This window comes from Oncorhynchus mykiss, chromosome 9 (genome assembly GCF_057628025.1).
Source record: "Oncorhynchus mykiss isolate SJ-2025 chromosome 9, ASM5762802v1, whole genome shotgun sequence".
Classification (NCBI taxonomy): domain Eukaryota; kingdom Metazoa; phylum Chordata; class Actinopteri; order Salmoniformes; family Salmonidae; genus Oncorhynchus; species Oncorhynchus mykiss.
The window spans coordinates 78,582,399-78,594,898 of NC_143030.1; the positions used below are offsets into that span (position 1 = coordinate 78,582,399).

General features: G+C 44.5%; 1 protein-coding gene across 2 annotated transcripts in view; it reads right to left on the bottom strand.

Moving 5' to 3' along the window:
* Positions 1 to 12,500, bottom strand: part of LOC110516471 (laminin subunit alpha-5) — a 254,283-nt gene that overhangs the window by 106,807 nt on the left and 134,976 nt on the right. For both annotated transcript variants that reach the window (XM_090185535.1, XM_090185536.1), the window contains exons 25-33: positions 11,633 to 11,786; positions 8,548 to 8,711; positions 8,268 to 8,376; positions 5,650 to 5,729; positions 4,010 to 4,193; positions 3,597 to 3,723; positions 2,495 to 2,634; positions 1,180 to 1,295; positions 401 to 612 (exon numbers count right to left, since the gene is read on the bottom strand). In XM_090185535.1, coding sequence (XP_090041661.1) covers positions 401 to 612; positions 1,180 to 1,295; positions 2,495 to 2,634; positions 3,597 to 3,723; positions 4,010 to 4,193; positions 5,650 to 5,729; positions 8,268 to 8,376; positions 8,548 to 8,711; positions 11,633 to 11,786 — 1,286 coding nt within the window. The remainder of the gene's footprint in view (positions 1 to 400; positions 613 to 1,179; positions 1,296 to 2,494; positions 2,635 to 3,596; positions 3,724 to 4,009; positions 4,194 to 5,649; positions 5,730 to 8,267; positions 8,377 to 8,547; positions 8,712 to 11,632; positions 11,787 to 12,500) is intronic.

The window sequence follows — 12,500 nt, forward strand, 5'->3', positions numbered from 1 at the left end:
CCTCAACACTCCTCCCTCCATCCCTCCTCCCTCCATCCATCCCTCCTCCCACAACACTCCTCCCTCCCTCCATCCCTCCTCCCTCCATCCCTCCTCCCTCAACACTCCTCACTCCTCCATCCATCCCTCCTCACTTCTCCCCCATCCTTCCTCCCTTCTCCTCCCTCCTCCTCTCTTCTCCTCCATCCCTCCTCACTTCTCCCCCATCTCTACTCCCCCATCCTTGCTCCCTTCTCCTCCCTCCTTCTCCTCCATCTATCCTCCCTTCACCTCCATCCTCACTCCTCCTCTCTCCTCCTCCCCCCATCCCTCCTCCTCCTCCATCCCTCCTCCATCCCACATCCCTCCTCCTAGACATTAAACTAAATGACATTCAGCCAGGCCCTGTGTAGTGACTCACCTCTACAGTTGGGGAACCCCCAGTAGCCCGTGGCACACTGTGAGCAGTCCCTGCCGATGACGTTAGGTCTGCACTGGCACTGCCCGCCGAAGGGTTGGCAGGTATCGCTGTCCGCGCCCACCTCATGGCATCCGCAGGGCAAGGCACCGTTGTTGAAGAACGCAGAGAGAGATATGGCTGAACTACGACAGAATGGAGAGGCTGTGGCAGGACTGGAGAGGGTGGGGGGGTGGAGAGAGGCAGGGGGGGTGGAGAGAGGGCGAGAGAGGGGAGGAGATGGGGGGAGAGGGGGAAGAGAGAGAGGGGGGACAAAGGAACATGGGAGGAGAGGTTATTCACACTTAAGTGAGTCTCTAGTGAGTCTCTAGTGAGTCTCTAGTGAGTCTCTAGTGAGTCTCTAGTAAGTCTCTAGTGAGTCTCTAGTGAGTCTCCAGTAAGTCTCTAGTGAATCTCTAGTGAGTCTCTAGTAAGTCTCTAGTGAGTCTCTAGTGAGTCTCTAGTGAATCTCTAGTGAGTCTTTAGTGAGTCTCTAGTAAGTCTCTAGTGAGTCTCTAGTGAGTCTCTAGTGAGTCTCTAGTGAGTTTCTAGTGAGTCTCTAGTGAGACTCTAGTGACAGACGATTAGCTGTCCAGCTACTGACTGGGTGAGATTTGGTTCTGGGTACTGAAATTCAATTTGAGCAAGTATATCTGTTCAGCTGTTTAGCAACAACTACTGTCACTTGTATTAGCTTTTAACAACATCAATATAGACACAGAACTGCTGTACAGTAAACTCACTTGATGTAGAAGCTGTTCTGTCCACAGTTGCTGATGAAGTCATATGATTTGTCCAGAGGTTCTTCAGACAGGTAACTGTAGCTGTAGCTGCTCTCGGGTACCACCAGAACATAGTCCTGACACACACAATGATGGTAGGTTATATAGATTCTATAGGTTATATAGATTCTATAGGTTATATAGATTCTATAGGTTGTATAGATTCCATAGGTTGTATAGATTATTTGGGTTGTGTAGATTCCATAGCTTGTATAGATTCCATAGGTTATATAGATTCCATAGGTTATAGGTTATATAGATTCTATACGCTATATAGATTCTATAGGTTATATAGATTCTATAGGTTATATAGATTCTATACGTTATATAGATTATATAGGTTGTATAGATTCCATAGGTTATATAGATTATATGGGTTGTATAGATTCCATAGGTTATATAGATTATATAGGTTATATAGATTCTATAGGTTATATAGATTATATGGGTTGTATAGATTCCATAGGTTATATAAATTATATGGGTTGTATAGATTCCATAGGTTATATAGATTCTATAGGTTATATGGGGTGTATAAATTCTATAGGTTATATAGATTATATGGGTTGTATAGATTCTATAGGTTATATAGATTATATGGGTTGTATCGATTCTATAGGTTGTATAGATTCCATAGGTTGTATAGATTCTATCGGATGTATAGATTCCATAGGTTGTATAGATTCCATAGGTTATATAGACTCCATAGGTTGTATATATATTCTATAGTTAGTATTTATTCTATAGGTAATATATTCTATAGGTTGTATAAATTCTATAGGTTATATAGATTAAATTGGTTCTGTAGATTCCATAGGTTATATAGATTCTACAGACTGTATAGATTATATAGGTTCTATAGATTCTATAGGTTATATAGATTCCATAGGTTATATAGATTCTATAGGTTCGATAGATTCTATAGGTTATATAGATCAAACTAGTTCTATAGATTCCATAGGTTATATAGATTATATAGGTTATATAGATTCCATAGGTTATATAGATTCTATAGATTTTATTGGTCATATATATTCCATAGGTTATATAGATTATATAGGTTCTATAGATTCCATAGGTTATATAGATTCTATAGGTTGAATAGATTCCATAGGTTGTATAGATTATATAGATTCTATTGGTTCTATAGATTTTATAGGTTATATAGATTCCATAGGTTGTTCACCACCAGAACTTAGTCCTAATAGGCTGCGCCACTCGGGAGTATCTTTCAGTACAGTGTAGACATTGGCCCAGTCTTCCTGGATGAACTCACCAGCCAGAGTGTTTTGCCATCGGGGACCTGGACAGTCAGGAAGATCTCGTTGTCCGTCACGTCCAGAATGATCTGGTTCTCGGAGATCAGAACGCTACGGCAACCATAACCATGGGGACAGAAGGAGGCGTTGGCATGGCCTGGAAGAGGAATGATGATCATTCAAAATCACAAAGAGAATACAACTGTCAAAAGATTCCACTGTCAAAAGATTCAACTGTCAAAAGATTCAACTGTCAAAAGATTCCACTGTCAAAAGAGTCAACTGTCAAAAGATTCAACTGTCAAAAGAGTCAACTGTCAAAAGATTCAACTGTCAAAAGATTCAACTGTCAAAAGATTCAACTGTCAAAAGAGTCAACTGTCAAAAGAGTCAACTGTCAAAAGATTCAACTGTCAAAAGATTCAACTGTCAAAAGATTCCACTGTCAAAAGATTCAACTGTCAAAAGATTCAACTGTCAAAAGATTCAACTGTCAAAAGATTCAACTGTCAAAAGATTCCACTGTCAAAAGATTCAACTGTCAAAAGATTCAACTGTCAAAAGAGTCAACTGTCAAAAGATTCAACTGTCAAAAGATTCAACTGTCAAAAGATTCAACTGTCAAAAGATTCAACTGTCAAAAGATTCAACTGTCAAAAGATTCAACTGTCAAAAGATTCAAATGCCAAAAGATTCAACTGTCAAAAGATTCAAATGCCAAAAGATTCAACTGGCAAAAGATTCAACTGTCAAAAGATTCAAATGCCAAAAGATTCAACTGTCAAAAGATTCAAATTCCAAAAGATTCAAATGCCAAAAGATTCAACTGTCAAAAGATTCAAATGCCAAAAGATTCAAATGTAAAAAGATTCAACTGTCAAAAGATTCAACTGTCAAAAGATTCAACTGATTTTTCAGTCTCCGTACTTGGTTCCTGTGTTTTGCTCATTCGACTCATTCATGAAAGTCCTAAAAGTATTCTGCTACTGAGCATCTGTAGGACCTAAAATGAGGCATGGCTTCATTGTTGGCTTTTATACATAAATGCTTGACTAGGAATGCCTTGAAGATTGACCAGTAGATCACGATCGACAGATTGGTGTGCGTTAGGGGGCTCACCCTGCCAGATGCGTCCCCCGTTGATGAAGACCTGGACAGGGTAAGTGGGGTGGAGGGGCTGGTGGTAGTGGAGGATGAACACATAGCGACCCAGAGTATGGACACGGCCAGAGTACACTGCTGCATTCTGGAGTACAAGAACAGACAGAAGATATTTACATGGATCCCTGAAGTCATTGTTTGTCAGAAAACGAGAAGTATGTGACTTTCAGAATACGTTATCAATCTGTGGGGACTGACTATGAGGGGAGATCTAGAAAGCTTGGAGATATAAGAAATGAGTTGTTGCTTTTTGATAATAAATGAACACCTAAAGTCAGCTCTCTCTTGAGAAAGAGGTTCCCAAATAAAAATGTCCTAGACCAGGTAGCGGAGTAAAATGACGATAAAATCAAATATATTTGAAGAGGCACCTGGCTGTTATCAAGGCGGAAGTGGTCCACGTTATCCGCCGCGGTGGGAGGATGGGCTCCTGCCGGCTCTAGGGGGGGGTCATCAGGGGAGGCCAGGACAGGCTCCTTGACCGATAACCCTTGACCTTCCTTCAACACCAGCGAATCAGACGGGGTCTGGAACCTCGACGCGATACAGGACGAACTGGGGAGGGAGAAATAGAGGAGGGAGTGGAAGAAGAAGTGAAAGGAGAGGGTAGAGGAAGAGAGAGGGTAGAGGGAGGGAGGGAGGGAAAGGGTAGAGGAAGAAGAGAGGGTAGAGGGAGAGGAGGGAGGGGGTAGAGGGAGAGGAGAGGGTAGGGTAGGAGAGAGAGAGAGGGTAGAAGGAGAGGAAAGGAGGAGTGAGGGAAGAGGGGACGAGAAGAGAGGAGAAGAGGAAAGGGGAAGATAAGAGAGGAGAGGAGAATGGAGGGAGGAACAGAGGGGGAGGGAGAAAAGAGAGTGAACCTACAGTAAGTCTAGGTGAGATACAGTGTACCTACAGTAAGTCTAGGTGGGATACAGTGGACCTACAGTAAGTCTAGGTGAGATACAGTGGACCTACAGTAAGTCTAGGTGGGATACAGTGGACCTACAGTAAGTCTAGGTGAGATACAGTGGACCTACAGTAAGTCTAGGTGAGATACAGTGGACCTACAGTAAGTCTAGGTGAGATACAGTGGACCTACAGTAAGTCTAGGTGAGATACAGTGGACCTACAGTAAGTCTAGGTGAGATACAGTGGACCTACAGTAAGTCTAGGTGAGATACAGTGGACCTACAGTAAGTCTAGGTGGGATACAGTGGACCTACAGTAAGTCTAGGTGAGATACAGTGGACCTACAGTAAGTCTAGGTGAGATACAGTGGACCTACAGTAAGTCTAGGTGAGATACAGTGGACCTACAGTAAGTCTAGGTGGGATACAGTGGACCTACAGTAAGTCTAGGTGAGATACAGTGGACCTACAGTAAGTCTAGGTGAGATACAGTGGACCTACAGTAAGTCTAGGTGAGATACAGTGGACCTACAGTAAGTCTAGGTGAGATACAGTGGACCTACAGTAAGTCTAGGTGAGATACAGTGTATCTACAGTAAGTCTAGGTGATATTAAAGGTACTTGGTCTGGTTACCTGTCAGATGGGATACAGTGTACCTACAGTAAGTCTAGGTGAGATACAGTGTATCTACAGTAAGTCTAGGTGAGATACAGTGTATCTACATTAAGTCTAGGTGAGATACAGTGTATCTACAGTAAGTCTAGGTGATAGTAAAGGTACATGGTCTGTTTACCTGTCAGGTGAGATACAGTGTATCTACAATAAGTCTAGGTGAGATACAGTGTATCTACAGTAAGTCTAGGTGAGATACAGTGTATCTACAGTAAGTCTAGGTGATAGTAAAGGTACATGGTCTGTTTACCTGTCAGGTGAGATACAGTGTATCTACAGTAAGTCTAGATGATAGTAAAGGTACATGGTCTGTTTACCTGTCAGGTGAGATACAGTGTATCTACAGTAAGTCTAGGTGATAGTAAAGGAACATGGTCTGTTTACCTGTCAGGTGAGATACAGTGTATCTACAGTAAGTCTAGATGATAGTAAAGGTACATGGTCTGTTTACCTGTCAGGTGAGATACAGTGGACCTTAGGCGCCAGGTATTCCATAGTGAACTTCTCCCGAGGAACCAGGTACACTTTGTGCTGGAAGAAAGATCAACAAAGGTTCCTTAAAGGCCCAGTGCAGTCAAAAATGTGATTTTCCTGTGTTTTATACATATTTCCACACTATGAGGTTAGAATAATATTGCGAAAATGCCCTTTTAGTATAAGAGCCCATTTTGGTGGGTTGGAGTTTTGGCCTTCCATGGTGACATCACCATGCGCTAAATTAGTTAATAGACCAATAAGAAAGAAAGTTTGACACCTCTTTGTCAATTACAGCAAATTTTCAGTTTTCCCCTCCCCACACAGACCACTCTGAGACAGTCCTAGTAAAATTCTTGCTTGACAAATTGCCCTTTGCTAAGAAGCTATTTTTGTTTATTCTTTACCATTTTAATTGAAAACAATTAATTGCTTCCAAGAAACGATTTAATATTGAGATAAAAAAAAAAATGGATGCAGAGAACCTTCAACCGACGCAAATCCAAAGGGCGAAAGGCCTTGTCTTGTGCCTCTTCCGATAAAAATCACCTTTGAAACATGATTTGATGGTCAAACAATGGCTGCGTCCCAATAATCTCTGCTCCCTCCTGAAGGTTTCAGAGCTGGTCACGGGTGCACCTCGGCCACGCTCAAGGTTCTAAACGACATCATAATCGCCATCGATAAGAAACATTACTGTGCAGCCGTAGTCATCGACCTGGCCAAGGCTTTCGACTCTGTCAATCACCACATTCTTATTGGCAGACTCGACAGCCTTGGTTTCTCAAATGATTGCCTCGCCTGGTTCACCAACTACTTCTCTGATAGAGTTCAGTGTGTCAAATCGGAGGGCCTGTTGTTGTCTGGACCTCTGACAGTCTCTATGGGTGTGCCACAGGGTTAAATTCTCGGACCGACTATCTTTTCTGTATACATCAATGATGTTGCTCTTGCTGCTGGTGATTCTCTGATCCACCTCTACGCAGACGACACCATTCTGTATACTTCTGGCCCCTCCTTGGACACTGTGTTAACTAACCTCCAGACGAGCTTCAATGCCATACAACTCTCCTTCCGTGGCCTCGAACTGCTCTTAAACGCATGTAAAACTAAATGCATGATTTTCGATCGATCGCTGCCCTCACCTGCCCGCCTGTCCAGCATCACTACCCTGAACGGTTCTGACTTAGAATATGTGGACAACTACAAATACCTGGGTGTCTGGTTAGTGTGTAAACTCTCCTTTCAGACTCACATTAAGCATCTCCAATCCAAAATTAAATCTAGAATCGGCTTCCTATATCGCAACAAAGCATCCTTCACTCATGCTGCCAAAAATACCCTCGTAAAACTGACCATCCTACCGATCCTCGACTTCGGTGATGTCATCTATAAAATAGCCTCCAACACTCTACTCAACAAACTGGATGCAGTCTATCACAGTGTATTGTCACCAAAGCCCCATACACTACCCACCATTGCGACCTGTACGCTCTCGTTGGTTGGCCCTCGCTTCATACTCGTCGCCAAACCCACTGGCTACAGGTTATCTACAAGTCTCTGCTAGGTAAAGCCCCGCCTTATCTCAGCTCACTGGTCACCATAGCAGGACCCACTCGTAGCACGCGCTCCAGCAGGTATATCTCACTGGTCACCCCCAAAGCCAATTACTCCTTTGGTCGTCTTTCCTTCCAATTCTCTGCTGCCCATGACTGGAACGAATTGCAAAAATCTCTGAAGCTGGAGACTCACATCCCCCTTACTAGGTTTAAGCACCAGCTGTCAGAGCATTTTACAGATCACTGCACCTGTACATAGCCCATCTGTAAACAGCCCATCTATCTACCTACCTCATCCCCATACTGATATTTATTTATTTATCTTGCTCCTTTGCACCCCAGTATCTCTACTTGCACATTCATCTTCTGCCGATCTACCATTCCAGTGTTTAATTGCTATATTGTAATTACTTCGCCACCATGGCCTATTTATTTCCTTAACTTACCTCATTTGCACTCACTGTATATAGACTTTTTGTTTTCTTTTGTTCTACTGTATTATTGACTGTATGTTTTGTTTATTCCATGTGTAACTCTGTGTTGTTGTATGTGTCGAATTGCTACGCTTTATCTTGGCCAGGTCGCAGTTGCAAATGAGAACTTGTTCTCAACAAGCCTACCTGGTTAAATAAAGGTGAAATAAAATAAATAAATAAATAAAGTGTTCACTAGTTTAAAAACATTGGTTTGGTGTAGGCATGGGCCTACAATCATTTTTTTTTTTCAAATCCATGAAGGTAAAGTGAATGAATGCACATTTCAGGAGAAAAGAGAGATGATTTAAAAACCAAGCACTGCTGACCATCGACTGCTCTGTGTTTAACCCATCATGTTGATAAAGCGGCAGGTAGCCTAGCGGTAGAGAGCGTTGAGCCAGTAACCCGAAAGGTCGCTGGTTTGAATCCAGAAGCCGACTAGTTGAAAAACCTGTCAATGTGCCCTTGAGCAAGGCACTTAACCTTCACCGCTCCTGTAAATCAGTCTGCATAAGAGTGTCTGCTAAATATACCTAACATGTCTATATAAACAGTATTACCAGGAGGAAGCTGGCTCTGTCAGCGATCAGTTGGACCTCAGCATCAGTAGGGAGAGTAAAGACAGCCACGCGATTCATCTCATCGATGGTTACCACCCGACACAGGAAACTACACAGAGAGAGAGAGAGAGAGAGAGAGAGAGAGAGAGAGAGATGAATGATCGGTCAGGCTACACATTGAGAAGAGATAACATCCATTCATGACACACCAATGGCAGCCAGCTTCTTATATTGACAGCAACAGCAACAGCTGCAAACAAAACAAAACACACACACACACCTGTATTTGCAGGGCAGCACCGTGACGTGGTGCTGGTGTGTCCTTCCGCCAGGTGTGTTGACGGACACAGAGATGGTCTGTGGTGCTTCCTCCTCACTGGCGTATTCTACCACCAGAACATAGTCCCCGGGACGGGGCACACGACTACGCATCTGGACATTTAGCTGAGAGAGGAGAGACCCTATTTCAGTCCATGTTAACTCAGCTATACATCTGGACATTTAGCTGAGAGAGGAGAGACAGTCAGTGTTAACTCAGCTATACATCTGGACATTTAGCTGAGAGAGGAGAGACAGTCAGTGTTAACCCAGCTATACATCTGGACATTTAGCTGAGAGAGGAGAGACAGTCAGTGTTAACCCAGCTATGCATCTGGACATTTAGCTGAGAGAGGAGAGACAGTCAGTGTTAACCCAGCTATGCATCTGGACATTTAGCTGAGAGAGGAGAGACAGTCGGTGTTAACCCAGCTATACATCTGGACATTTAGCTGAGAGAGGAGAGACAGTCAGTGTTAACCCAGCTATGCATCTGGACATTTAGCTGAGAGAGGAGAGACAGTCAGTGTTAACCCAGCTATGCATCTGGACATTTAGCTGAGAGAGGAGAGACAGTCGGTGTTAACCCAGCTATACATCTGGACATTTAGCTGAGAGAGGAGAGACCCTATTTCAGTCAGTGTTAACCCAGCTATGCATCTGGACATTTAGCTGAGAGAGGAGAGACAGTCAGTGTTAACCCAGCTATGCATCTGGACATTTAGCTGAGAGAGGAGAGACAGTCAGTGTTAACCCAGCTATGCATCTGGACATTTAGCTGAGAGAGGAGAGACCCTATTTCAGTCCATGTTAACCCAGCTATGCTTCTGGACATTTAGCTGAGAGAGGAGAGACCCTATTTCAGTCCATGTTAACCCAGCTATGCTTCTGGACATTTAGCTGAGAGAGGAGAGACCCTATTTCAGTCAGTGTTAACCCAGCTATGCTTCTGGACATTTAGCTGAGAGAGGAGAGACCCTATTTCAATCAGTGTTAACCCAGCTATGCTTCTGGACATTTAGCTGAGAGAGGAGAGACAGTCAGTGTTAACCCAGCTATGCTTCTGGACATTTAGCTGAGAGAGGAGAGACAGTCAGTGTTAACCCAGCTATGCATCTGGACATTTAGCTGAGAGAGGAGAGACCCTATTTCAGTCAGTGTTAACCCAGCTATGCATCTGGACATTTAGCTGAGAGAGGAGAGACAGTCAGTGTTAACCCAGCTATACATCTGGACATTTAGCTGAGAGAGGAGAGACAGTCAGTGTTAACCCAGCTATGCATCTGGACATTTAGCTGAGAGAGGAGAGACAGTCAGTGTTAACCCAGCTATGCATCTGGACATTTAGCTGAGAGAGGAGAGACAGTCAGTGTTAACCCAGCTATGCATCTGGACATTTAGCTGAGAGAGGAGAGACAGTCAGTGTTAACCCAGCTATACATCTGGACATTTAGCTGAGAGAGGAGAGACAGTCAGTGTTAACCCAGCTATGCTTCTGGACATTTAGCTGAGAGAGGAGAGACAGTCAGTGTTAACCCAGCCATACATCTGGACATTTAGCTGAGAGAGGAGAGACCCTATTTCAGTCAGTGTTAACCCAGCTATGCATCTGGACATTTAGCTGAGAGAGGAGAGACAGTCAGTGTTAACCCAGCCATACATCTGGACATTTAGCTGAGAGAGGAGAGACCCTATTTCAGTCAGTGTTAAGCCAGCTATGCTTCTGGACATTTAGCTGAGAGAGGAGAGACCCTATTTCAGTCAGTGTTAACCCAGCTATGCATCTGGACATTTAGCTGAGAGAGGAGAGACAGTCAGTGTTAACCCAGCTATGCATCTGGACATTTAGCTGAGAGAGGAGAGACCCTATTTCAGTCAGTGTTAAGCCAGCTATGCTTCTGGACATTTAGTTGAGAGAGGAGAGACCCTATTTCAGTCAGTGTTAACCCAGCTATGCATCTGGACATTTAGCTGAGAGAGGAGAGACAGTCAGTGTTAACCCAGCTATGCATCTGGACATTTAGCTGAGAGAGGAGAGACCCTATTTCAATCAGTGTTAACCCAACTATGAATCTGGACATTTAGCTGAGAGAGGAGAGACAGTCAGTGTTAACCCAGCTATACATCTGGACATTTAGCTGAGAGAGGAGAGACAGTCGGTGTTAACCCAGCTATGCATCTGGACATTTAGCTGAGAGAGGAGAGACAGTCGGTGTTAACCCAGCTATGCATCTGGACATTTAGCTGAGAGAGGAGAGACAGTCAGTGTTAACCCAGCTATGCATCTGGACATTTAGCTGAGAGAGGAGAGACAGTCAGTGTTAACCCAGCTATACATCTGGACATTTAGCTGAGAGAGGAGAGACAGTCAGTGTTAACCCAGCTATGCATCTGGACATTTAGCTGAGAGAGGAGAGACAGTCAGTGTTAACCCAGCTATGCATCTGGACATTTAGCTGAGAGAGGAGAGACAGTCAGTGTTAACCCAGCTATGCATCTGGACATTTAGCTGAGAGAGGAGAGACAGTCAGTGTTAACCCAGCTATACATCTGGACATTTAGCTGAGAGAGGAGAGACCCTATTTCAATCAGTGTTCAGTCATTACATTTAAAGTTATAACATACTCATCCATACCATTACACACACACACCATCACACACACACACACACACCATCACACACACCATCAACCACACACACACACACCATCACCCACACACACAGTCACCCACACACACACACCATCACACACACAATCACCCACACACACAATCACCCACACACACACACACACACACACACACACACACACACACACACACACACACACCATCACACACACACACACACACCATCACACACACACACACCATCAACCACACACACACACACCATCACCCACACACACAGTCACCCACACACACACACCATCACACACACAATCACCCACACACACAATCACCCACACACACACACACACACACACACACACACACACACACACACACACACACACACACACACACTACTCTCCTTCTCTACTCACATTGCTGCCACTGCAGACGGCCATGTCCGGGTGGAGAGGGGTGATCCTCTCCTGGTGACAGGGTCTGGGCAGGTGGTTGTCGAACCTGCAGCTGGCATCGTTACCAGAGATGGAGGGGAACCCATCCAGAGACAGATACTTGTAGAGCAAACAGCTATCAGGGAGAGACACAGAGAGACACAGAGAGACAAGTTCAATTATATTCTATTGCTGTAATACATTATATTACAGAAATACTGAGCCTTTAGAAAACAGATTGTACCAAAATAATATGACTTTCAAGGGGGTTTGTGATTAACATCCAATGCAACAGACAAATAGATGGACAAAGGGGGGGGAGGAGGATGAAGGGGAGGAGGTGGAAGAGGAGGAGGATCAAGACGAAGAAGAGGATGAAGAGGAGGAGGTGAAGAAGTAGAAGAGGAGGAGGAGGTGAAAGAGGAAGGAGGTGAAAGAAGAGGGGGAAGAGGAGGAGGGTAGAGGAGGAGGTGGAAGAGGAGGAGGGGGAAGAAGAGGAGGAGGAGAAGGAGGAAGAGGGTAGAGGAGGAGGAGGAAGAGGAGGAGGTGGAAGAGGATGAGGGTAGAGGAGGAGGAGGAAGAGGAGGAGGGTGAAGAGGAGGAGGGGGAAGAGGAGGAGGAGGAAGGGGAAGAGGGGGAGGGTAGAGGAGGAGGGTAGAGGAGGAGGAAGAAGAGGCGAAGGGTAGAGGAGGAGGAGGAGGAAGAGGAGGAGGTGGAAGAGGAGGAGGGTAGAGGAGGAGGAAGAGGAGGAGGTGGAAGAGGAGGAGGAGGGTAGAGGAGGAGGAGGAAGAGGAGGAGGTGGAAGAGGAGGAGGGTAGAGGAGGAGGAAGAAGAGTAGGAGGGTAGAGGA